This window comes from Hemicordylus capensis, chromosome 6 (assembly GCF_027244095.1).
Source record: "Hemicordylus capensis ecotype Gifberg chromosome 6, rHemCap1.1.pri, whole genome shotgun sequence".
NCBI classification, from domain to species: Eukaryota; Metazoa; Chordata; class Lepidosauria; order Squamata; family Cordylidae; genus Hemicordylus; species Hemicordylus capensis.
Window position 1 is genome coordinate 111,513,878 of NC_069662.1, and position 27,661 is coordinate 111,541,538.

General features: G+C 43.4%; 1 protein-coding gene across 2 annotated transcripts in view; it reads left to right on the forward strand.

Moving 5' to 3' along the window:
- Positions 1–27,661, forward strand: part of EFHB (EF-hand domain family member B) — a 43,925-nt gene that overhangs the window by 4,800 nt on the left and 11,464 nt on the right. Inside the window, exons 2-8 of one of the 2 annotated variants that reach the window (XM_053264139.1) lie at positions 12,869–12,993; positions 14,158–14,220; positions 16,953–17,096; positions 20,115–20,295; positions 23,079–23,189; positions 23,865–23,994; positions 25,642–25,725. In XM_053264139.1, the coding sequence (XP_053120114.1) occupies positions 12,869–12,993; positions 14,158–14,220; positions 16,953–17,096; positions 20,115–20,295; positions 23,079–23,189; positions 23,865–23,994; positions 25,642–25,725 (838 nt within the window). Of the gene's footprint in view, positions 1–12,868; positions 13,043–14,157; positions 14,221–16,952; positions 17,097–20,114; positions 20,296–23,078; positions 23,190–23,864; positions 23,995–25,641; positions 25,726–27,661 lie in introns of both variants that reach the window. The other variant, XM_053264140.1, reaches the window with a different exon arrangement.

Consider the following 27,661-nt stretch of genomic DNA (forward strand, 5'->3'; position numbering starts at 1 on the left):
AGCCAGTCAGTGGGCGTAATAGTAATCGCCTTTAAACATTTTCATCCGGGGTTCTTCTCCCTTCTCTTCCCCCCTCCCCTCACTTTCTACTATTGTCCCAAATGCTAACCATCCCCCCACCGGCTTCTGCCTTCTTCTTTTTGCACATGCGCTTCAAGTGCACCCCCTTCCCTTTCTTTCAGAGATCGAGTGAGAACCGTTGCACTGTTGCACATGACAGAGAGAGCGCGGGTGCGCGCGAGCCGCCGAGCGAGACTCAACAGTTCTTCAGTTAAGGAGGTGTTGTTGCCTTCGTGCGGGCGCGCGCGAGTGAGGCGCTGCTGCTGTGTGCGGGGACCGAGGCGGTGCCTGTGGAGCCTTTTTGGCTGTACAAACAGCATCAGCATTGTGTCCCTGCCTGGAGGAAACCGAGGCATAGAAGCCGAGGAGGAGCAGGAGAAGGGAAGTGCGCGCAGGGTGGGCGGGCGAGTGAGCGCTTACCTCTTTTTGAGGACTAGCTTGCCTTAGTGTATCTGCAGAGGGGCATATTTACCCCCCCCCCTTAAGCCCTTGACTGCTGACAACTAGGCACTTTTAACGCATACACACGCATCCCTCCTTTTTGGTGGGGTGGGTTATCCTCCCCCCAGTCCCCATACACACACTCTTTTAACAACTGTAGTGAAATATTTTGAGGAAACGATAAGCGCAGTCCTCCTCTCTACAGTTCTGATATTAAAAAAAACCTCCATCCATCATCAAAAGCCCCCAGAATGGGCTGCACCCTGAGCGCAGAGGACAAGGCGGCGGTGGAAAGGAGTAAGATGATCGACAGAAACCTGAGGGAGGATGGCGAGAAAGCGGCCATGTATGTTGGGAGGGCGGCGGGGGGGCGTGGCGGGGGGGCGCAATTTCAGTGCTTGCCCCAGGCGCCGTTTTCCCTAGTTACGCCTTCTGTCTAGAAATGTCTTGGCAAAAATATCTGAATTACATATCAAAAATATACAATAAGCATTTCAGATAATCACAAGCAAATGTGTACAAGATTTTCAGTTTTCAGTCAAGGTGCTAGATAAGTTTGCCAAATTTTCTGTGCTGTTTAATTAAGTCAAGATAACAGTTGTACAAAACTAGTTCCAAAGGCGAGAGATAAATGAAACAAACATCCAGCCAACAGGTGACACAATTAAATGCTTCCTGTAAGCAATTAACATTAAAACAATTTGTGGTACACTCTTTTGGAATCACATTATATATTTTTCTATGGTAATATTATAACACTGATATCATAATGTAACAAAAATGGACATATTAAAAGCTGAGTAATTATTTTGAGCCCCAGCTAAAGGTGACTTTGTGCCACTAAGGCAATCAAGCAAATGTAGATATATTTATCTTTGTTCAAAGATATATCAAGAGGGGTGGAAGAAAAGCTAACAATTAAGTGCTAGAGATAATGACATGAACAATGCTTTTGAAACAGAGAGAGAGAGGCACTGCAACTAGGGCCCTAAGGAAAACAGGAGTGACTGGCTTGGCATTGTGTGTCATCATTCTGAAGCATTTAAATATTAATGGAAATAATGCAGAGAACAAACAGGATGAATCAGGAATCTTAGCACATGAAGAAAACTCTGATTGAATTGGCATCACGGTTACTTGATAGGATAATTCTGCCCACAAATGTAATATTCTCAAGAATAGATAACTTAATATCTAATGTTTCTTTCCAGTCAATAGGCTGATAATGTATTTTGCACAAATAGCATACTAGGAGCTGTAGAATCACAGAACTGCATAGGGCATATGATAATATTTAATACAGAGGTGGGGAGAGGTTTACACTGAGCATTATATATTGTTTATTTAAAATATTTCTTCCCCACCCCTCTAGCACAGTGCTACTTGAGGTGGTTTACAGTAACAACAAGAAAACACAATAAAAACAAGCCATTAAAACAATGGCAGTATTTAAAGAAACAACAATACAATAGCTAAAGCTGATTAAAATTGTGAAACAGATTAAAACCTGATTTAAAATGCCTCTCAGAAGAGGAGGCTTTTCAAGCTCTTTTAAAAGGAGGGAGATTGATTGGCAATGCTCCTCTGGAATGGCATTCAAAAGATGGGGGCCACTACTGAAAATGTTCTGTCCATGGTACTCTCCAACCAAATCTATGCCAGTGGTAGGGCCAGAAGCAGGGCCCATAGGAAGGGTGAAGACTCTGGTAGATTCATATGGGTTAATGTGGTCCAACAGATACTCCAGTCCCAAGCCATATAGGGCTTTCAAGGTTAGAACCAACACTTTGAATCTGGCCCAGAAGCAAACTATGTTGAAGCTTGAAGCTTTGATCCAACTTGAAAGTCAGCCCTAACCGGAGCACATTGCAGTAGTCCAATCTGGATACGACCAATGCATGGGTAACTCAGATCATATCCGATATCTCTAAACAGAGTTGCAGCTGGCATATCAGCTGAAGCTGATAGAATTCAGTCCTAGACACTGCTGCTGCTTGGACCTCTGGGGACAGTGTTGGGTCCAGAAGAATCCCCAAGCTACAAACTTGGTCTTTTAGGGGGAGTGTGAGCCCATCCAAAATATTTACCTCAGATTATCAATTTTACTGACCCAGAGTCTTATCTGGTTTAAGATTTTGTTTGTTTGCTCTCATCCAACCCAGAAGAGTTTCCAGTTCAGGAGATGAACTTCTGAGCTGATTTAAAAGATAAGTGGAGCTGTGTGCTATTAGCATACTGATGGCATCACAGCCCATATTTATTAGTGACCTCTCCCAGCGGTTTCATATATATGTTGAACAGTATCGGGGATGGAATTAAGCTCTGTGGTACTCCATAACCAATGCCAAGAGGTAGAGCAGGTATCCACCAGTCTTCTAGGTACAGCCCTCCAGGCTGTACTGGAATCACTGTAAAATGGTGTCCCCAACCCAGGGGGCTGACCCAGAAGGATACCATGGTTGATGGTATCAAAAGGAGAATCAAGAAGGTTGCACATTCTCTGTCTATTTCCCAGCATAGGGCATCCACCAGAGCAACCAAGGTAGTCTCTATCCCATACCTGGGCTAGACTGGAAAGGATCTAAATCATTTGTTTCCCCCAGAACCACCTGGATACCACACACTCCAACACCTTGCTCAGGAATGGCAAGACAGAGACTAAAGTTATTCAGAATGGCTGGGCCCAAAGACATTTCTCCCAGGAGGAACCTAATGATTTTCTCCTTCGGGATGGGGGTGGGACAAGAGGACCTTCCCCGGTTCCAGGGAGTCATTTACTACTTCTGCAGCCCAGGACCCTAGCCCCAGCCCTGGCTGCCCTCAACAGCCACGAAGGGCAAGCCTCAAATGTGCAAGTAGTAGGTCTCAGAATAGCATTCTAAGCAGCCTGTCTATGGACAACACAATATAAAAGGACCAGATGGTACACTGGGAGCATTTGGTCCTAGCTCTGCAAAAATTCAAGTCAGCACAGATAAGAGCAATTTTATCTGCAAATTGTAAAGCAGACTGATCACAGTGGGCTGGAGAGGATTCAAGCAGATGGTCCTTGGGGCCCTCATTTCAGAGGTTCCAAACCACTTGAAACAGCTCTGATGGATGACATTGAACAAATGCAATGTTGGTATAGAATTCTTCTTCTTCTTCTTCTTCTTCTTCTTCTTCTTCTTCTTCTTCTTCTTCTTCTTCTTCTTCTTCTTCTTCTTCTTCTTCTTCTTCTTCTTCTTCTTCTTCTTCCATTACCACCACAGAGTTGCCCTAATATGCACTCTAGCCTTGCTCTAGTTTTTCTAGTAATGACACTCAAGGGATCTGCCAGTCTGCATTATTGACCATAATTCCATTGTACTGGGGGTCATTTGGGCTTGGCAGGTCAGGAGAGGGTGCTTAGGTATGAACATGTCGATTGCTCAGCCCACCTTCTCATTCCAAAGAGATACTAGCGCCCTGACAGGATCATCTGCTCTCAGCAGGAAAATTCCCCAGAACCATCAAAGATCCATAAGCTTCCAAGGGTGGACTATCCTAAGTGGTCTACCACTCTTGCAGAGTGATTCAGTCTTCACCAGGTAGTGGTCTATCCATGACAAGGGCACTAAGGTCTTCTGAGCAACCCATGGAACACCACCGTTCAGTGATGACCAAAACACCAAGTCAAGCATATGACCTGCAACATGTGGGACTAGAAATCAGTTGAGAAAAGCTCAAGATTATCATGAGGACTTGAATTCCCAAACTGAACCAGACAAGGCATCCCCAGCAGGGACACTGAAGCGTCCCAGGACTTGTAACCTTGGAGACCTCGATGATGTGTCTGACACCACCTCATATAGCTTGGACAGAGAGCTTAATAGGCAGTGGGATGCCCAACAACTTCCCAACTTTGTCTTAAAATCAACTTTGTTCCAAGATCCCAATACCACATGAAGACACTCAAAATGGTAAAAATGGCAACTAGTGAGAGGGGTGGTCTCCAGATGGGCTAGAGTGACCACACCTCCCCATTCATCTTGCCTTGGTTGATGCTGGTTATGGAAACCTGATAGACACAACTGAGTGTATAAACTGGGAGAGGTTATATCACTTCCTTCATCCAACCAGGAATCTGTGAAACATGCCAGGTCAGCATGCTGAACCAGGATAATTTCCCAGTTATGAGTACAGAGAATGGGGTTGGGGACAATCTATTGACAATGAAGGTGGAGATAAGATATTGGAGATAAGATGGCGATTAGTTGAAGATAAGATGTGTGACTAATCTATCCAGGAAAGATTTTGCTACAGAACTGGCTTAAATGGGAAAGCAGCTTGACAAAGAAAGGGAGGACACTTTAGGCATGGAGATTGCTGGAAGTACAGAGGTAATGAGGTAAGCAGTAATGAGAAAGGAACAACGAAGTAAAGGTGTGGAGATGAAGGAAAAGATATCATTGAGGAAAAAGGCAGACTGATGAACAGCCTTCAAAGTAAAAACTGGAGGGTTGAAATTCAGGCAGCAGAGCATGATAGGCAGACCATGATGAAATTCAGGCAGAGCATTATAACCCTTAAGTGGCGCAGCAGGGAAATACTTAACTAACAAGCAGAAGGTTGCCAGTTCGAATCCCCGCTGGTACGTACTATATGGGGCAGCAGTGATATAGGAAGATGCTGAAATGCATCATCTCATGCTGCATGGGAGGAGGCAATGGTAAGCCCCTCCTGTATTCTACCAAAGACAACCACAGGGCTCTGTGGGCACCAGGAGTCAACACTGACTCGATGGCACACTTTATCTTTATGATAGGAGAACAGCAAAAGTGGAGACTGGCAGTAGGCCATCATGACTTTAGGAAATTTCTCTACTGAAGGGAGAATCTGTAACCTCTCCCTTAGCTTGTCAGCACTCCATTTATACTAAAAAAAAATTGAAATAAAATAAAATTCAGCTACTACCGTACCGGCAAAATAGAGCAAATAGGAGCATCATCCATCAACTTAACTTAATTTTAGGGTTAGGGTTATCAAAAACTCACAAAGTTGGTGCCAAATCAGTATCTCTGGGAGGGCTGTCCACAGATACAGCACCACTACAGAAAATGCCTTCTGTCATCACTCATCTAAGTTCTGAAGGTGGAGGTATAGATCAGGGCCTTAGAAATTGCAGTGGCAGGATTTGGCAGACACCTGGGTGTGAGAGGATTAAAATACGAAAGAGTCAAATATCTAATGTAAAGGTTGTGTATCTTTGAGATCCATGTGATCATGTCTCCATTACTGGTGGAAAGGGTTGTGTGGGTCAGAAGAGAAGTGTGCAGAAAAAAATAGGATCTTTCTTTTCGGCATATTGCACCTGAGATGGTGGGACATGCTGAAGGAAATGTTGGTGGGACAAGATATCCCAAGAGGATTTGAGAACCATTTTGGTTGCCAAGCAAACAGAATTTTACCCTTCTTCCAGCCTGCTGTCAGAAAAGGGATGCTAAAAGGCAGAAAAAAATCTGTGTTGCTCTATTCTTCAGTACATAGGAAGCAGAATTTCCATAGGGGCAGCTTCGCTCATTTTCAGTGCTACACAACAGTCATGCAAGATTTATTTGATGCAATGCTTTCTCAAATATAATTATTCATATTAGGAACAAAAAGCAAAGATAAACCTTTGCAAAGATGACACATTCAAAATTATTGGAGAATGATTGGCACAGATTTGCAGTGCCATGCTAATGGTTTTATTTGTTTATTGAAGCAATAAATACCACCTTTGCTTTATGTTTTTATTGGTTTGTAAGTTAGTCATAATTAACTTGTCTACATTAATTTCAATTGTTTCTTTAAATTGATTTCAACATCATTGAAAATATCATGATTTCAATTATGTTTAGGCAGGATTCACATTATTTGGTACAACATGCTGACTATAGATGAGGTAGCAGAAACAATTCTAAAATAAGACCCATGGATAATGAATAGAACATGTAACGACTTATTTGTGTTATATCTTCTTATAATATTGTCAAATAACTATGTTGATGCCTTGTTAGTCCCATTCTAAATACATTTGAAGCACCTTAGAGTGTTGCTGCATAATTGACTTGTTCAACTGATTATCAATTCTCCATTAAAAATCCCTCCAATCAGAACCTCACTTCCCACCAAGTTTTCTAATACTTGATTTAATTCTTTTTATTTGCACTGTGTCTTTCCACAGGTTTTCCTCTAACCTTAACTTCACCATAAGATAGGGAGGAAATGAGCCCATCTAGTGGGGAGAATGAGAATAAAAAGACTGGCCTGAATTTCAATTCCTGTTGCCTTCTGAAACAGAGACTGCAGTCAACATTTAAATCAATAATTAATTTTCATTCCATCAGTGTCCCTGCATATACCCCTTTAAATATCTCTTAAATATCTCTCCCATATGAGAATAAATGATAGCGATTTATTCTTATGGGGGGAAAGGAGAAATAAATGACTACAACATTGCAGGTGGGGACAAAATATGCTCCTCCTCTGCTACTCTGTAGCTCTACCTTCATTGAGAGGATGTACAGAAATGCATTGTGTTTCTTCACCTTGAGACTGTGAAATAAGCTCTCTGTTTACCTTGATGCCCATCATAATAACAGACCTTTTCCTAATAATAAATGATTTCTTAGAGCAAGCTTCTGGACTTGTGCTAACAAGCATGAATTGTCCCCTTTGCTAAGCAGGGTCTGTCCTGATTTACATTTGAATGGGAGACATGTGTGAGCACTGTAAGATATTCCCCTTAGGGGATGGGGCCACTCGGGGAAGAGCACCTGCATGCTTGCATGGAGAAGGTTCCAAGTTCCCTCCCTGGCTTCTCCAAGACAGGGCTGAGAGAGATTCCTTCCTGCAAACTTGGAGAAGCCACAGCCAGTCTGTGCAGACAATACTGAGCTAGAAAAACCACTGGTCTGATTCGGTATATGGCAGCTTCCTATGTTCCGGGACAGAAATTCACCGATATGTATCATTATAGTGAGCAATACCAACTCATGGCTTTCAAATATGTGACAACAGACTTTATGTACTTTATAAAAGCAAATGGTGCTTGATTAGTTCACATGAATCCTGTTTGTAAATGAAGATCAAAAGTGTTTGCATGTCTCTTCCTGTACTATGATGCTTGAGTCTTCAGCATAAAGTTAGGCATTTCAGATTCTTCAAAAGAAAAAGCAAGAACCTTTGCCTTTCAGTGTATTCACATTTTAAATATTTATAAATGAAGCTGAACTGGAGGAATGATTGCAGTGATGAAGTGCAGGAGTTGGGAGGAAGTCCATAATATTTATTTGGTTGGTTGTTTGATCACATGGACTCAGATTTTGTTCTCAGGGAAATAAATGCAGATAGTCTAAATATCTCTTATATGTGCAGCATCTTCCACATACCACTTTGAGTAGTGGTCTAGATCAGTGTTTCTCAACGTTTTTGGAGTCATGAACTGGGACTTTATTCATGCGCAGTTTCCTGGACCAGCAGTTATTAAGGGGGTCGCCCCCCTCAACCTCACCCCCATCCCAGGCACCCCCCAAAAAACAATTTCGGGCAGCTGGCTCCAGAGAGCTTCCAGTGGCCCCTGCCAGCCCAATTTTTTGGGTGTGTGATTTTTATTAGTGATGCCTCACAGACTGGTACCCAATGCCTTGCAGACTGGCGCCGGTCCACGGACCAGTGGTTGAGAAACACTGGCCTAGTTCTATTAAAACGGATTAGCTATCCTTGACCATACTTTAACTACCTTTTTATTCATGCAGTTAGAGTTATTCAGCAGTGGGGTGGATCATTCCAGAGAGAGAAAGAGGCGGGTCTCACGATCTGTGAGATCTGCTTTCGCTGAAACTCACAGACAAACAGGCAGGGAGCCCTGGGCAGCCAGATCAGCCGCCCACACGATTGCCGGATCCATGACGGAGCCGGCGGGGGCTGTGGGGAGTGGGGGGCGTGCAGCCCCCGGAAGCCCCAGTATGGGAGCTGGGAGCTGGGTGGTGGGAGCTGGGAGGTGGCGGTCAGGGGTCTATACGCGAGTAGCCACGACACGGAGCCGCACCGCAGCTACTCATGAGCAGATAGCCCAGGTTTGTGGAGTGCTCGCTCTGCAAACCCGGGCTAAGGGGTGGGCTACTTGAGCAGGTTAGCCACTCAAGAACCACCGGGCTCGCTTGTGAGCCCGGTGGTTCTTATGATTAACAAAAATCAGGCTAGGCTCTCCTAGCCCGATTTTTGTTAATCGTGAGAATAACCCCAGAGTCTGTGAGGTCATTCACACAATCAAAAACTGTGTCTTACCTGCGTTTGGGAGCTGTGTGTGCTCCCAATTTTAAGTTGTGTGGAAGCAAGGTTAGAGGAGAATCTGGATAGTTGTGTGGAAACAAGGTAGGAGGAAAAGCTATCCAGGTTTTCCTTCTACTTTGCTTCCACACAATCACTTTTACCCAGGTTTTCCTCTAACCTTGATTCCATGCAACTGAAAATTGGGATCACACACAGATTCCAAACCCAGGTTGATCACAGTTTTTGATTGTATGAATGACCTCTGTGTATGACAGGATAAGACATTCTGTATGACATTAGTGGTATGTCAACAGAGATAGGTTCATAGAGGAAGAACAATTAAGAACATAAGAACAGCCCTGCTGGATCAGGTCCAAGGCCCATCTAGTCCAGCATCCTGTTTCACACAGTGGCCCACCAGATGCCGCTGGAAGCCTACAGGCAGGAGTTGAGGGCATGCCCTGCCTCCTGCAGTTACTCCCCTGCAACTGGTACTCTGACACATTCTGCCTTTGAGGCTGGACATGACCTATAGCCCTCCGATTAGTAGCTGATGATAGACCTCTTCTCCATGAAGTTATCCAAACCACTCTTAAAGCCATCCAGGTTGTTGGCTGTCACCACATCTTGTGGCACAGAATTCCACAAGTTGATTATGCGTTGTGTGAAAAAGTACTTCCATTTGTCGGTCCTGAATTTCCTGGCAATCAATTTCATGGGATGACCCCTGGTTCTAGTGTTATGTGAGAGGGAGAAGAATTTATCTCTATCCACTTTCTCCACACTATGCATGATTTTGTAGACCTCTGTCAGTTCTTCCTGCAGTCGTCTTTTTTCTAAACTAAATAGCCCCAGGTGTTGTAGTCTTGCCTCATAAGAAAGATGCTCTAGGCCCCTGATCATCTTGGTTGCCCTCTTCTGCACCTTTTCTAGTTCTACAATGTCCTTTTTTAGATGTGGTGACCAGAATTGTACGCAGTACTCCAGGTGTGGCCGGACCATAGTTTTGTATAACAGCATTATAATATTAGCAGTTTTATTTTCAATCCCATTCCTAATGAACTCTAGCATGGAACTGGCCTTTTTCACAGCTGCCATGAAAAAGCTAACTGCCCTGTGATTTCCCAGATCGCCCCTGGATCCCTTTTTGAAAATCAGTGTTATATTGGCTACTTTCCAGTCCTCCGGTACAGAGCCTGATTGCAGAGATAAGTTATATATTTTAGCAAGGAGGTTGGCAATTTCACATTTGAGTTCTTTGAGGACTCTTGGATGGATGCCGTCTGGCCCTGGCAATTTGTTAGTTTTTAATTTTTCCAGACAGTTTAGAGCACCATCTCTTGTCACTTCTATCTGACTCAGTTCTTTAGCCTCCCTCCCTGAAAAGCCTGGTTCAGGAACAGGTATATGCCCAGTATCCTCTGCCATGAAGACGTACACAAAGAACTCATTTAGCTTCTTTGCAACCTCCATATCCTCCTTAATAATCCCTTTCACTCCCTCATTGTCTAATGGTCCAACTGCCTCCCTGGCAGGTTTCCTGCTTCTGATGTATTTGAAGAAGTTTTTGTTCTCCCCCTTGATGCTTTTAGCTAAATATTCCTCAGACTCTCTTTTCACCTCCCTTATTGTCACCTTGTATTTCTTTTGCCAGAGTTTGTGTTCTTTTCTGTTCTCTTCATTTGGTCAGGCCTTCCAATTTTGGAAGGAAGTCTTCTTCCCTTTTATGGCTTCCTTGACATTACCTGTTAGCCATGCTGGCATCCTCCTGAACTTAGTAGTACCTTTCCTCCTTTTGGGTATACAATCTAACTGGGCTTCTAGTATTGTGGTTTTGAGTAAACTCCATGCATTCTGGAGCGAAGTGACTCTCCTGATTTTCCCTTTCAGCTTTCTTTTCACCATACTCCTTATTTTGGAGAAGTTTCCTCTTCTGAAATTCAAAATGTCTGTGTTAGACATCCTTGGTGATTCTCTCCCCGCATGTATGCCGAATTTGATTGCACTATGGTCACTGTTCCCTAAAGGGTCGATGACACTGACATCACGCATCAGGTCCTGGGTGCCACTCAAGATTAAGTGCAAGGTCTCCTTCTCACTGGTTGGTTTCAAGACCAACTGTTCTAGGGCACAGTCATTCAGCGTATCTAGAAATCTGACCTCTTTGTCATTACCTGACTGTGAATTTACCCAGTCTATGTGTGGGTAATTGAAGTCACCCATTATTACTGCCCTCCCTCTCCTTGACACCTCCATGATTTCCTCTTGCAACTCCTAGTCACTGTCAGCGTTTTGATCCGGAGGGTGATAGCACGTCCCCAGTAACACATTTTCCTTTCAGGCCTTGTATTGTCACCCACTAGGTTTCTGTGGAGGACTCCGGTCCACCTAGGTTTTCTACCTTGTTAGATTCTATCCCTTCTTTAACATACAGTGCTACTCCACCTCCAAGGCACCCCGCCCTGTCCTTTCTATAGAGTTTATATCCAAGGATAACAGTGTCCCACTGGTTCTCACTGTTCCACCATGTTTCTGTTATGCCCACTATACCTATTTCTGTGTTAGCAACCAAGCAATCCAGCTCACCCATCTTGGCTTGGAAGCTTCTGGCATTGGCATATAAGCACCTATATGCTGAATCTCTTACCTGGTGCATGCTATCTTTCTTTGGACTCTTTGACAAGCTGGCACAGCCTTCTGTCTGCTATTTATGTGGTTCTGCTCTGTCCCCTTCTGTTTTATCTGAATCCTTTTCACCCTCACACTTTAAAGGATGGCATTTGCCAAACCGGATACTGTCCAGCTACTGTCGGCTATTCCTGTTTAATTGGAGAATATAATTGACTTTATATGGGAAGGAAGGGGTGGAAATTTTGATAGAACACATTTTATATTGGGGAGCTATAAAATGTTGGCAGGCAGAGTTGCTGATTTTAGAAACTATAGGTTTTCACAGGACAAGTATGGATTGATTTCTATTAGAACCTGAATTGCTAACAGACAAAAGAGTGGTTGGTTAGTACTGGGAAGTCAGGGATTCTCATTTTTTAAAAACAGAAAATCAGGCTGGATTGAAAGTTATATAGAAATGGATAATCAGCAGTGCTGAAAGTTGAGAACCTTTTGTGGTACATGCAAGGTCAGCCATTTTTACTCTGTGTTGATTACCTGTGATAACTATGTCCATGTTGTCCATGTTTAAAATATGGGAACATACTCTAAGGACCATCTAATCTGAATTAGTTATCTCTTTAACCACATCATACTCCCAAGCAGGAAAGTTAAGTAATGGCAAATCAGTAACCATAACCATTTATGGATGAATTGTGGACTTTCATCTGCACACTGTGGAACTATGGAACTAGAAAGTGGTAGGTTCCCCCCCCCCCTAGATCCACCATAACACAGTTCAAAAGATGTGATTGAAAACAATGAATTAAATTTCCAGGCATCACACCTGGACTTAAATGATGGTTTTACCATAAGGATGGATAGAAAATCCCCTGCTGACTGAACAAAGAAGCACCTTTAAAAGTGTGGGTTCTCTTGTATTTAGCAGGGGGGAAGCAATTGGCTGTATCCAGTCCCAGAACTGCATCTCTCCAGCGGCTGTTGGTGGTATCTACCTTATGTTTCTTTTAGATTGTGAGCCCCTTTGGGACAGGGGGCCATCTTATTTATTTTCTGTGTAAATCGCTTTGAGACGTTTTGTTGAAAAGTGGTGTATAAATAGAAGAAGAGGAGGAGGAGGAGGAGGACGACGACGACGACACGGGGAATCCTGTTTTACCAGCCTGATTGTGAGTACAACAACAGGTTGGTTGAAGTATGTGAGGTACCCTTCAACCTCTTTTCACCGACAGCTTTGAAACATGTGAAACAATATAAAGACAAGGAGCATGTGCAAAGTGCAACCCACAAAGCCTCTCTCAGCCCACTTGTGCTGTGGTGGTCAGACTGGACCAACCCTGGGGGCCTTTTCACAAGTTCGAATAAGTGGTAATAAGAACGAGGCTAGGCTCTGGTCTGCGTTTCCCACTCTCTGCCTGCAGAGGGAGATCTTGAGAGCCGACCCTTTCCCTGTTGCTAGGTTACCCGAGTAAACGTCCTACTCCTCGCGGTTGCCGCTGCGCTCTTTGCCTCCTTCGCCCGCCGGAGCCCTCCTGCCAGGATGGTGGGAGGGATTCCCGTCCAAGGGCTGCGCGGGATCGACAGGCAAGTGTATCATGGGAAGTTTGTCGACCGATTTCCCGAGTTGCCCACTGTGAGTCTTGTCTGCTGCTCAACTCCCTCCTCTTTCTCTCCCTCGTCCCCTTTTCTCTCTTCCTTACTTGCGTTTCCTCCTTTGGTCCCGCTTGACAGAGATGTCTCATCACTGCCACCCACTAGCCATCATTTCCGCCCACGCCACAATCTTTCTTTGCTGTCCCCGCTCCCGGAAAATGTCCTGCGGACGCCCCAGCCTCTTCTCCAGTCCCCCCAAAGACCATCGCCCCTCCTATTCGAAGGGGCTTGGACAAGGGGTCTTTCTGAAGGATGCTCCACAGCTCAGTGGTCATCAAGCATGTCTTTTTGCGTCAGAAGGTCCCAGCTTCAGTTCTTGCTAAAAACATCTAGGTAAGACTTGTGTAACATCTGGGAAAGACTTTCCACCCTGAGTCTCTGGAGAACACTCTGCCTCTGCCCAGAGCAGACAGCTGGACAAGATGGCTCAGTGGTCTGACTCCGTATAAGGCAGCTTCCTATTTTCTGGAGCAGGGTTTCTTCACCTCGGACCCCCATATGTTGGTGGACAACAACTCCCATCATCCTCAGCCATGTCCATTGTGGCTGGGGATGATGGGAGTTGTAGTCCAACACCTGGGGGGACAAGGTGAAGAAACCCGGTTCTGGAGGGTGCACGATGTAAGGCAGCTGAGAGACTGGCCATGTCTCATGCCTGACTGGAAGTGACCAGATCAGACCTACCCCCTAATTTTGAATGTGTGATGCTGCAGGTACAGCAAGGTGAGAAGTGCCCTCTGCACATGCTCAGATTTTTTTGGGGATTTTTTGACTGGTCCAACCATGGCTGAGTCCTGACTGTGGGAAACAGCTTCTGGAGCTGAGCTCACACGGCACTCTGTATGTATGGGGTTGCATGACACCAGGAGAGGTTAAAAGCCATGACAGGAAAATCTTCTGGACAATGCAAGGAGAGGAATGATGAATACCTTGAGTATGTTAAATAGCCCCCTCTTTAAAAAAAAAGAAAAAAGCTGGCTATTAATCTAAAATAGTTGAGCAAGTGCAAAGAACAAACAAACCCAATACATATTTGTGATATGAGCCAGGGCTTCTTCTGGTCTGTTCTATGTATGTTTTGCTTGCTTGTTGCAGGCTGGAAAGCTGATACCAGTCGGAGATACAGCTGCAACATGTCTCACTGAAATCTTACCTCAGGTATGTATCTTATTGTTTCTGTCTGTCAGGCTATCCCTGCTACTTCCTGTATACCAGCTGCTATAGGCTGGTGGTTGTCACACAAACTGATTTCTCTCTCATTGACCACAGCACATTCTCCCTTACAACTTTACAGGCTATCCCACATCAACATTCATATATATGAATACCCCATGAGAAGTGCTTTTGGTGTCATGTGAAAACAGCCTTGAGTGGAGTTTCTAGTACTACTGACTGTATCCAAGATGGCATTGGTTTCTTCCATACCATACTTTTAGCCCATTGTTCTCATTTTTTGGCTGTCAGTAGTTAAGTTGTGCTGATATGTGGAGAAACTCATGGGGCAAGAATCAGTCATGTCTCACGCATGTGAGAACTGAGACCTTTCTGGCCGTACTTAGAGGTCTCCCATGTCAGTTGGGAAAGTACTGCTCTGTCCAGTGTTCAGAGACTACTAACTTTGCTATAGCTATCATAAAACTTAACAATTCTGCAGCAAATCTACAGATAGGATTGCAGGATTGCAGCCTTAGCTAATTTAACTGTTTTGGCTTTTAACCAGCTGACTAGATGTATAGACATCTGCTTAACTGCAGTACCTCAACATACTTAGGGAGGTGAGCTGGTCTTGTGGTAGTAAGCATGAATTGTCCCTTTTACTAAGCAGGATCTGCCCTGTTCCATACCATAGTACCTGTTCAGGCCCCTGCATTCCAATCTATATATTTAATTCTCCTAAACGTACCCATTGCTAATCCCATGTGTGGCAGCTCTCACAAGAGCAGCTGCCTGGGAGATAGCAATGGGGATGGGAGTCAATGGCGGCAGTGGGCCGGTGAGGCCCGGCCAGAGGAGGCAGTGGTGGGCCGGCCTGTCCCTGACTCGGCTGGAGGAGGTGGCGGCAGGCAGGCCTGTCCCTGGATTGGCTGGAGGTGGCGGTGGCGGGCTGGCTTGGCCCTGGCTCGGTTGGAGGCAGCGGCGGCAGGCCGGCCTGGCCCTGGCTCAGCCAGAGGAGGTGGCGGCGGGCCGGCCTGGCCCTGGTCCGGTAACTGGTCAGTTGGAGGAGGCAGCGGCTGGCCAGCCTGGAGGAGGAGGAGGCCAACAGCAGCGGACCAGCCTGGCCCTGGCCTGGCCACTGGAGGCGGTGGACCGACGTGGCCTGGCCATCCACTGGGATGAGGAGGAGGCAGTGGGCCGGCTTTCTGGCCGGCCCGCAAGCCAGAAAGTGTGGGGTTGGGGAGAGAGGAAGCAGGCCGGCCAGCTGGCCCATTAGAAAGTGCGGGGGGGGGGGGTAGCGGCTGGCCGGAAAGCTGGGCATTCCGGCATGGTGGTGGTAGGTGGAACAGTGGCAGTGGCTGGGCCCAGCTAGTACTATTTAAGACTCCTGTTTTCAGTGCTACAGTTAATGTCTTCCCTAATTAAACAACAGCTAACGATTGGGAATTGGCATCACACACAGCAAAGCTATACTCCTGTAGCAAAATTATCTTTTCAATAACATAGGAACAGGATATTATATTATTAGATTAGACTGGGGACACCTAAAGGGGAAATGACTTGAATAGCAAGCCAGAGGTTACCAGTTCGAATCCCCACTGGTATGTTTCACAGACTATGGGAAACACCTATATCGGGCAGCAGCAATATATGAAGGTGCTGAAAGTATCTCATACTGCACAGAAGATGGCAATGGTAAACCCCTCCTGTATTCTACCAAAGAAAAACCACAGGGCTCTGTGGTTGCCAAGAGTCGACATCAACTCAGTGGTACACTTTACCTTTAGTGGATACATCAATAACTTGGAAAGGTTCAGACAGTTATCAACTGATGCTATGGTAAACAGGAGGGAACTAGAAAGAGCAGTCCTCAGGCACCTTGCCAAATTGGTATGTATCCACACTGTGCAAAGCACCCAAAATATTACTTTGTCTGCTACAGAAAATTCCTTTAAGGGATGACTTGTCTGCACAAATTCTGTAAATGTCACTCTTCACAATCCATTTTATGAGGTTGTTTTCACCACATGAAATCTGGTACTCTGTTAAAGAGACAGAAATATGTGTATGATTGGTCTGGAGTCTGGACAGAAATCTCACACTGTCTTTCCTTGGCCATTGCGATAGCCCCGCTTTTGTTATTGGAACCTGGTATACTCTGGTGTACTCTTTGTTGAAGGAATATCATCCATCTTCTTGTCTCTGCATTTGAAGGAATTGGAGACACAAGACTCAGAGAATAGTCACTAAATATAGCTCTATCTGGCATCAGAATGGCAAGACTAATCAATAGCAAGGCCAAAGGATGTAATCTGAGAAAAGCACCACTGCTACTACATGCGAGTCTTATTTCTTTGATATGGTCTTTCATTTCTAGGAAATCATTATTCACATTTTAGGAAGTTCCTTCTTATTAACTGTACTTTGAACTTTCCAAAAGCGACTACAGTGCAGAATCCCAAATGATTAAATCAATCATGAGTCAAGAATCAAGAATGTTCATGAGAGCTTTTTTATTATTTGTCTTTTGATTTTGAAAGCTATCAAATGTATTGCCTTTAACTTTCTGGGCATGATATGGAACTTGGAGGGCTGATAATTTTTTTTTTCCATGTAAAGGAGAAGACAAGATTCTTCATAGCAGTTTTAAATGAATTACAAATATAAGTGATCTTTATCATGAATATATTTGCATGAATGTGTCTTTTTCAAACTGGTTTCCTTTTGTCTTATAGCCAATTACTCCACCTGTAGTGAAAAAGTTTCGAAACACCAGCACTCCTGCTCCTGGAGTAGAAAGAGTTTTTTATGGCCGAGCAAATGATCCTGACATTGCATCACATTTGACACATGGTATAAAATCCGTTCCTTCATTGAGTGTAAGAATTTTAAATCTTTTTCCTCAGCAGAAAGTTCACATTTCTTTTTACAAATATAAAAACACTAATAAGTGAGGCCCGTTGTTGACCAGGCAACGTCATTTTACATAATTACATGTCATTTATAGGAAAGTTCAAAAAATCAAATATATGTAATAGAATTTTTTATTAATATGCCTGCAAAAGGAAAGTAACAGAACATGTTGAAATCTGTAAGATTTCAGCTTCAAACATTATTCATTTTATTGAATAATTACCATATATGGTAAATTTGAATACATGTAAATTTGAATCTGAGAAAGATCTTCTCTTGGGCATGATATCATTTTTGAATTATTGATCTGATTATTGAGTGTTAAAATCTGTTGAGAAGATTAACAGTTAAAATATGATGATGGTATTCAGAATTTCTCCTAAAAGTAAAAATAAAATTAAACCTTTCCCACAGCACATTCTGTGTAAACAGTAATTCAGCTAACTTAAGTGGCAGGATTATGTGTGCAAAATTGTGTATGCAAAATGCATATGTAGATAGTTAGGAAGTATGACACCCACAAACAACAAACTCTTCAAAATAAATAATAGATTTCCTGGTCAGTTCTGAGAAAAGGGACTACCATTTATGTTTACATTGTATATATCCAGTGACCCAGTCCCACACATAGGTTATTTGAACCAGTAACTTTGTATGTGAACTTGGTTGCTGGAAAAGGGAAAATACCAAAGCAAGTATGAATGATGGGTATAAGAGAAGGATGAGGAATAATGTTTGCTGGGGCATCCCTTTTCTCCTAATTCACTCCCTCATTTATCCCTTGGTCACTAGCTTCCCATCCTTTGCACATGGATTCTTCCCAGTCACTCTTTTACATTGAGTGTGGACAGACTATATCCATTAACTCTATTCAGGCATTATGGGCCAGTTCAGATAAGATCCATGCCAGCACAGGCATTAAAGATGAGGTTGTGCCAAGTTCACAGTGTACCCACTGTGACATTGGTGGAGGTTGTCTCAACAGGCTCTCAGCATCTCCCTTTATCACATGAGCGGGCTGTACATCTGACTCACCCTCTACGTGTGCTCCCAATAGCGTGTTGAGCAGGTATTGGAAGCATGTGCAGAGGGATAATTTAGATAAACTGCCCCCTCATATAATAAGGGGATGTGCTGAGAGCATTTTGGGACCTCCTCTGCTAGTGTAACAGCAGGTACGCTCTCGGCACAGCCGTGTCTTTATCATGTGTGCCAGTGAGCATCTCCTCTGAAATGGTACTAAATTGTACTGTGTTCAGGTGTCTCACATGTACTTGTTTTTTGTGTGAATGACGACTGTACATGCAATCATTTAAAAAGCAAGCCTGGGTATAGGGTCCATCAAACACAGGGTACAGATAAGAAATGTACTGCTCTGCATGTGTTGAACATAACACATGCATACAGATCTGTATGCACAAATGCTGTAGCTGTGCACAGTTTGTATGTGCTTTGAACATAAGGAGGCGATTCTCACGATCTCCAGAAATGGGCTAAGGAAGCCTAGCCCACTTTGGGGCGAGCATGAGAACCACTGGGCTTGCAGGAGAGCCTGGTTTCCTCAACGTGGGTAACACACTTAAGTAGCCTCCTGGGCTCGCGGGTCTCTCCAGCATGCCCCACGTACTCGTGTGGGGCATCCTGGACCTTCCGGGGGCTGCATGGCCCCTGATCCCCGCAGACCCTGGCAGCTCCATGACAGAGTTGGCAGTCGTGTGGGCGGTTGATTCTGCCGCCCAGGGCTGCTGCCTTGATTGTCTGCGGGGAGAGCGGGCTAAGCCCGCTCTCCCCACTAACCACCTTATGGGAGTCACTTCTAGGTGTGATTAGAGTTTCTGAGGCTATTCACATGGTGGGACAAAATTGGGCTAGCCTCTGCTAGCCCAATTTCGTCCCATCGTGTGAAGCACCAGGCTCGGCTGCGAGCCCGGTGGTTCCTGAGCAGGTAACCTGCTCAAGTAACCCGCCCCTTAAACCGGGTTTGTGGAGAGAGCGCTCCGCAAACCTGTTTTTTTGGATCGTGAGTAGCCGTAGCACGGCTCCGCGCCGCGGCTACTCATGAGGAGACCCGCGACCAGGAAGCTTAAAAGCAGCCTCCCGGTTCGGGGGTCTCTCCAGTATGCCCTGTGCACTCGCACAGGGCATACTGGAGCTTCCGGGGGCCGCATGGCCCCTGATCCACCCAGCCCCCGCAGGCCCTATCATGGAGCTGGCAGTCATGTGGGCGGCTGACCCGGCCACCCAGGGCTCCTGCCCTGCTCGTCTGCAGGGAGAGCGGGCTTAGCCCGCTCTCCCTGCAAACCCTTACAAAGCGGGTCTCACTGATCATGAGACCTGCCTCTCTGTCTCCAGAGGATACAGTCTCTGGAGACAACCTTTTGCTCAGTTCAGTTCACAGCCTGTTTGCTTTCTTTTCGTTTCTTTTCGATTGATATGAAATTGTGAGTTAATTTTATCACTTCTTTATGATCTTTCAAAATAAAAAAAAAATCAATTAAAGCATTAGGCAGGATTCTGATTAAGTTAATCATGGCTAAGTCCTGAATGCATGGGACTTAAGTTAGTCAGGACTAACTTGTCCCATATACTTCAGTGCTGCTAAGTTATTATAACTATCTTAGTCTGGATCCTGCCCATTAATGATAATATCGGTTTCCTTTGGGAAATTATAGCTGTGGTTAGTGTTTTAATGAAATACTAGTTATTAAGTCTTTCAACAGTTTAATTGTATTAATTTATACAGATATCTGATATGTCTCCTGAATAATGCATTTTCAGAAACAGCAGCAGCTCAAAGTGAAGAGCATATATATGTTTCATAAAGTTATGTTATAGAAAGGTGACATTAAATTTAAGATATAGCTTATATTTCTTTATTAGACTAGGAAGTGCTAGTAATCAACAAAGTTAATAAAATACCTGTTGTAGAAGGCTGTTCAGAAGTGCAGGACCTTTGTATTTCATACCGTGTGGAATTTTTTCAGGTCGCCTCATTGGCCAATCCACCTCCCATAACGTGCTTTCAACAAAAACGTAAAGAAAAGAAAGAATCTGTTTATGTGAGGAATCGTGAAGCACCCCTTGGAAAGTCCCATGACCAGACAACAAGATTACCTAAAGGACTGGATGTGACCAACACCACATTTGGAATAACAACTCTCAGGGGTAGCAACATTAGTACTAACATTGTCTCAGTGCATGTAGAAGTTTTATTGTGGAATTGGTTAACACTGGCTGATCTCCAGAATAATGCTGTGTTAGCACAACAAACAAAGTTGCACATATGCAAGAAGGTTACAGTGCTGTGCAAAGTCGTGCGCAACAGAGCTTGAAGTGGCTCTGTTCCTTGTGCTCTTACTGTGCAAGCATTGCACTTATACAACAAGGATAGCAGCACAGGATATAGGTATCTACTTCTAGCACAGGTTGTACATGTTGTTGCCCATGCTCACCCTGTTGCATCAGCACGCCACTAGTCTGGGACTAGGCTGGAATGCAAGCTCCTGACATAGCGGAACCTGTTGGGAATTCTATCTGGTAGGAGAAATCCTTTTTCATTATAGCAGAGTGCACAGAGGCACAACACAGCGGAATTTGGTTAGGCATGCGTGTATGCTGAGAGTAAAGTAACTTGGAGCCAGTTCATAGTTTCAAATCAATATAAATGATATTTATTAGAGAACTCCATTCTAGATAGGAAAGTGAGGAGTTAGGATCTCTAATCTATCTATCTAGCTGGATGCAGATGGATTCTGCATCTCTGCACACATGGTGCAGGGGAGAGGAGCTTGCATGTTGAAAGGTAGAAGGAATAGGAAGAGGAAGGGAGAGAGGAAGTGACAAGGCAGGAAGGAAGGAAGTGTCCCTGAGAGTAGCAATCTACATTCCAAAGGGATAGTGTCAGAGCAGTAGAGAAGGGATGACCAGTGTCTTGACCCTCTAGCCCTCTGACTCACTAGTCTGTCCTCCACTGTCATTGAGACAAGAGACAGCGCAAAGTCCTTCACTTCCAATAGAACTAGCTAGCACAACATCCTTGTGTTAGTGCAACATGTTTACATGATGTCAGCAATTATACCGTTGTTCACAATGCTATTATACTAGAACCAGTATTCTGATAAGAACAGGTTACCCCCAAAAGCTGTCAGTGAAGGCCAAATTTATACCTTAAATTGCATTAGCTAAAGCTGATGTAAACAAGATTCACAACTTCACTGATTGATAAATAAATAAATAAATAAATAAATAAATAAAGTTTAAAATGTACCACTGGTACCCACATCAGGGCAGCACCTCATTGGCTGTTCATCCTAGAGGGATCAAAGAAGTCACTCCCTGGCTGTGTGGTTTTTCTTCTTCTTTTCTTCTCTGTCTTCTTCTTATTACTAATGGTGGCTGCTTTTACCTTGTAGCTGACAGTAAGAGCCACTGAAAATGAGAGCAGCTGATGTCAGAGAGAACAAGGATGCAAATTTAATTGTTCTCTCTATTAAGAAAAACCTAGACATACTGGCATAGTGAATGGACAGTGGTGATTCTCTTTGTTGAGAGCACCTGACAAGGAAAGCCTGGAAGAAGATATTCTAGCTACAGTGGTTTTCGCAATCCACAGTTATTACAGACAGATAGAGATTTCTATTCATCTCTGGATCATAAATAACATTTAATTAAAGTACATACAATTAGAAAACCCCCATAGTAATCCAATCTGGCTACTGGCTTATGATTTGATGTCCATATAAATGTGTTTTGCAGGTGACTCAGTTGTACCATGAATGACAAAATGGCACTCGCCCTCTTCACTCATTATGTAACTTTGTACATTGTACACGGTTACTATCCTGACAGCAGCATCAAGCAATCTCTGACCCAGGGCGGAGCTGTAGTAGGACACATGGGTCCCAAGAAACCATGCTGCCCTGCCTCTGGCCGGGCCATTGCACTCATTTCTGGGGCTGCCTCACTCACATGTTCTCCTCCCCATGGGGCTGTGCTACTGGCCCATGAGCACCACTACTGGCCCATGAGCACCACTCCAGGGGGGCAGTGAGGGCAGGAAACAATACCTTTAAAAAGCCGCTTGCCTGGCAGTCCCCAGGAAGCATCGTGGTGGACCCAGCAGCCTGTGGGGAGGCTGCCCTGCCCCCACCACTCAGCTGGCTCTGCACATGTACAGTGGTCGCTTGAGTGGTTGAAACGGCAGCCAGATGCCGTGCTGACCACTCACATGGCTGCGTAGAGGCCAACTGAGCTTCAGGGGCAGGGCAGCCTCACCACTGGCTGCTGGGTCAGCCACTGTGCTTCCTGGAGACTGCCAGGTGCCAACAGTGGCAAGCTGAGCAGCTTTTTGAAGGCACTGTTTCTTGTCCTTACCGCCCCCCTGGAGTGGCACTCGTACATCCCAGCTCCCCAGCAACAAGCTCTGCAGCCCATCCCCAGTGGTGTGGCCCAGTGTGGTGCGCAGCTGGTAAGAGCACACTATTGCTGTAGAGGGAGGCTGCTGCTGCCACCACCACCACCTCTGGGAGAGGTAGGAAGTGTGCTACCATGGAGGGGGGTGACTCTCTGTGAGAACACAGGCTACCTATTCCCTTCTTATGCCACTGCTCTGATCCCTTGTCAAAACGTACACCCCGGGGACAGGGAGGGAACAGCGCACACCTGTGTGAGGGTGGAACTTGCCAGCACACTATAATGGATGCTGTACCTGATGCAGCTTCCACACTTGTAATAACACCTGAAGAGGGCTTCAGTCCTGCCTATAACAGCCTCTGGAATCCAGTGAGCCCACTGTTGGTGTTGTCTTAGCTGCAGACATAATATGATGCCCCTGCCCTTTGGCTAGTAGAAAACGTGTGCAAATGAGTTGCTCAAGATATTGACTCTGCATTTGTAAAGTGTTTTAAATCAGATTAGATCAGATTATTTTATTACATATTGACTTTCAGAGGGACCTGGTGGAGATGTTATCAATCCAAGAAAGACATTTGATGAAGTTGATAAGGAAGCACAAGAAGGACATGAATTGTATATTAAATCACATAATGATTATTATGTTGGTGAGTAAGAAGAACACCTGAGTATTAAGCAGAAGTTCCAGATGTGAAAACTGGTCATATTTAATTCTTTCAATTTTGCTGTACAACATAATGATTGACATGATGAGGGAAATTACTCCAAGCAGCTCCACTGAAATTAAAAGAAAAAATTAGGCCTAACTTGTCTTTTTTATTTCAATGGGACTACTTTGAGTAATTTCCCTAATCATGCTAGCTAATAAAACAAAAATGTTGCTTTTCTATTTTGGAATTAGAGTTCTACCATGTTTACTAACATACTAAATAAAACTCCGTGCTAACTGGACAAACAGGCACCTTTCATAGTGGTAACTCTCTTATACCAGCCAACGTGTCCCTCCAATGGCTGTTGCTGGTGTCAATCTTGTGTGTGTTTAGAATGTGGTCCCTTTTTAGATTGTGTATCATCTTTTCATTTATTTCTTTTGATATGGTATACCATCTTGAGATTTTGTTTTTCTTGATAAATGGTATACAAATATTTGCATAGGCTGCTGAATAGCAACACACTTTTCTCCCTTAGTATGTTGAGATGACCCTGAACAGACCTCATTATGACTTGGTTCTTGTACCAGAATTTAGCTATCTACTCTTGCTCATTTTTGGTATCGAGTTGTTTTGCATATAATAATAAATGATGACCCTTAATTTCCACAGGAGAACCAATGAATAGAAAATATGACCCATCCACATTTCACAGATTTAATCTTTATGGAAAAGAAACACCACACTATAATGATGGTCGAAATGTAGCTAGAACTTTACGCTGGTTCCATGATCTGCAAATGTAAGATATGATGGATATCACCTGATGGGGTTCAGCTTTTCAGCAACGTTGTCCCTTTCTGATGGCATGTTTTTAATCAAATCTAGTTACTGACATTAGCATTAATTATTTATTTATATCTGTCTGTCTGTATGTATTGCATTTTTATACCACCTTTCTGCCTTGACAAAGGCACATGGTTCACGCAACCATACAAATCTATGTTTAGTGTGGGTTACTGACATTAGTGTGATTGTGTGAACCCATGCCAAGGTGGCTGAAATTCCCACTTGGTATGGGTTCACACAATCACACTAATGTCAGTAACCCACACTAAACATAGATTTGAATGGTTGTGTGAACCAGATCAGTGTTTTGAATATACATTTATACTTTTTCTGGGAGCAGTAGTCCAAGGTGATAGCATAAGACACACATAGAACATTGAATGTGACAGCAGTAGCATATGTATTATATATTCACTATACGTATGGTAATATTCCAAGATAATAGAGAATGTGATATAGAGGTATTGCAGTATTGTCACTATAGGATGATAGTTGAGTTTCTCTTCTTGCACATTCCAGCCTTCATCCTTTTAATGTGTTATTTGAAAGCTGAATGTGTTGGATGTATTAGAACAGGGCTGAACTACTTTAGCCCTCCAGCTGTTTTTGGACTACAACTCCCATAATCCCCAGGCACAGTGCTTAATAGTTAGGCATGATGGAATAGTTAGTCCAACATCTGCAGGAGGGCCAGAATTGTGCAGCCTGAGATTGATATATGATTGTTGGTTTCTTCTGTTCACTTTGGCTTCCTGACTAGGTGTTCTTCCCAGAGGTTTCTACCTGCTAGCTTAAATGTCCTACAGTGCTGTCTCACTAACCATCTTAGTATGATTAGAGAGAATGAGTGAGAAGCCCTGCATTAGATCCAATGCTTTCCTTTCTCTGGAGCAAGGAGTCTTCCACTGGAGTAATGAGTCTTTCCATTGAACCAAGGAAACCTTTGGGTCGAAGCCAAGGGTTCTTAATCTGAGCCCCATGTCATCTCACAATCTTAATGTTGGATAAGCTACCCATATTCTAAACATTCCTATTCTCACTCCACTGGTTTTTTTCACTGTCTTCTGATGAATAAGCAATCACAGTGTGGATTAGCAGTGTGGATTTAGACCCTACAAAAAAGGTCTAAATTGAGCACATACTTTTCATTGATAGGTTGCCAGATTACATCCGAGTGTCTCAATTGACTATAATCTTATTCTCCAGTTTACTAAGTAAAATGAATAATTTGGTATTGAGACTCTCTATGGGTGTAGTTACATTCTCAACACAGTCTATTAGGGCTGCTCACTAGGAACATTCTGTCAAGACTGTTTTCAATCATTTATACATATACACATAAGAATATGAATATGTCAATTTTTCCCATCCTTATTGGGTGTAGGATGACTCACAGGGTGTAGATCTTGAAAATAAACTCTGAATAATTTTAATAACGATCCAGCAATCCTTCAATTTCAATTTTGTTAAAAAAAAGATTGATGCTATCTTTACCAATTTCATCTTTGCTGTTTAAGAGTCCAGTTTTATGAAGGCCTTTAATACTCTCAGATTAGAATACATTGAGGTGATTTATGAGTTACCTTTGCAATTCCTACAGGAAGAAAGCAGCAAAAATCGTGCCCAAAATATGTGATGATTTCAAGGAAAAATTTCAGCCTCAGCTTGGGAAAGTCCTTGATCCGTAAGTGAAATAAGAGGGTATCTTCATGGTGGAACTGGCTCCATCATTAACTTGCATTAGAATCACTCCATTGACAGTGTGTGATGGGATTTTTATCCCTGTCCTGTGCCTTCTTGGCAGAGACCTGCAAGTGACTTGACAAATTGAGATTGCTAGTATTAGTCATCAGGTAGTGTGAGCCACATGGCCTTATATCACCTTGGCTCCCATCCTGAGATATTCCCTTGGGCAGGAAGAGACTAACTAAGGTGATAGTGACAGACAGAACTCTGTAAAGCTTTCCACACGGTGACTGATGACAGCAGTTTCAGATTATCGCTACAGCTACTCTGTGATTTACATAATGTAGAAGCTTGTCCTTAGAATGCAATGCATACTGCTACTGAATCTGCCAGTCAGCTAAGCAGTGGTGGTAGTCTTGCTGAGTAGAAGAGTATGAGAGAAGCCAGAATGCCCAGCTTTATGGAGTCAATGAAACTTCCCTAAAGAAGAAGAAAGAACTTCTAAAGAACATGGAATGTTTCCTTTATACAAACACAGCCATTTAGGGACTTCATCTTAGATCTGCCTGTAGTATGAAATGTGGGTTTCAATATTGGCCATGGACTTTAAAAGGCCTGCTAGTTGGCATTTATGCGGATTTGTCAGAGAGATAGAGGCCCAAACTACAGTATATAAATGCATGGTTGTCGCTACCTGTCTGCATTTCTCCCTGTATTTCTCTGTAATGTTTAGATAAAGAAAGTGTATAATGTGATGTTATTGTTCTCTGCATTGCCCCACCCCATTATTGGCTAGTGAAGTTGGAAGTTAGTGAGTTGGAAGCACTTAAACCCTATTCAGAAATCAAGTTGTATGTGCATGCAGGTTCTGTAATATGAACATGTTTTTGTACGAATGACTGCCCTTGCATTCATTTTAAAAGTGAATCTGGATACAGGGCCCCTCAAAAGCAGGGTGCAGATATGGAATGTACTACTGCACGTGTGTTGAACATAATGTGCAAATAATTGTACTTGCATACAGATATTTACGTATGTACACTTTACATGTATTATAGTGTTGAAAATAAAGTGTTAATTGGGCTTTAGTTTAGTGGTATAACATCACTCATTTTCTTAACTAAATGTTACAGGAAGATGGTGATGTTAGTGCATAGTTTGGTCTTGAGTCAAGACATTGAGAGCTACAATGGAAAAAATGATATTAGTCATCTGCTGCAGGGAAGTTCTGGTATCTTGCTAATAGAATTTTAAAAATATAAATATAACAAATTTAAATGCTATTTATCCTTCTTCAGTTGTTTCTGAAAATCTTGATTGGTGCAGTCAATTTCCTAAAAAGGTCTTCATCTGAAAAGCTTTTAAATAAATAATTTAGCTCTAGCCAATAAGGGCTGGGTTCAAACAAACACAAAGGTCCTGGTTAAAAGTTAGTCTTTAGAGAGTCTGTGGAGCTGATTGTGAGAACCCAGAATTGAATCCTGGTTACCTATCCTGGTTAAATACTAGTTAACTAGAGTGGTTTGACCAGGATTGCCCTGAAATTCCAGGTTCTTACAATCAGCTCCACGGGGCTCACTAATCCTGATTAACTTTTTAACCAGAATCCTTGTAATTGTGTTATCCCAAGCAATATATTTTTTTGAATCTTCATTTTAAAAATTGACTAAATCCATTTCTGCTTAGCTGCCATGTGTGTTTAAGTGCATTTTAAAAAATCCCTTTCTCCTTTTTGACAGTTACATGAAAAAGGCTCTACAGGCACATTTATATCTGTTAAATAAGAAAATAACATTTAGGCTGTGGAGCTTTTTCTCTCTCTCAAGAAAAATAAGCATCAAGATCAAAGACATTTATAGCCTGCTGTGCAAATATTTTTGACAGTTATTACTATGTGCTAAAAAGAAAGAGGTTGTAAAAGAAAAAGATTATCA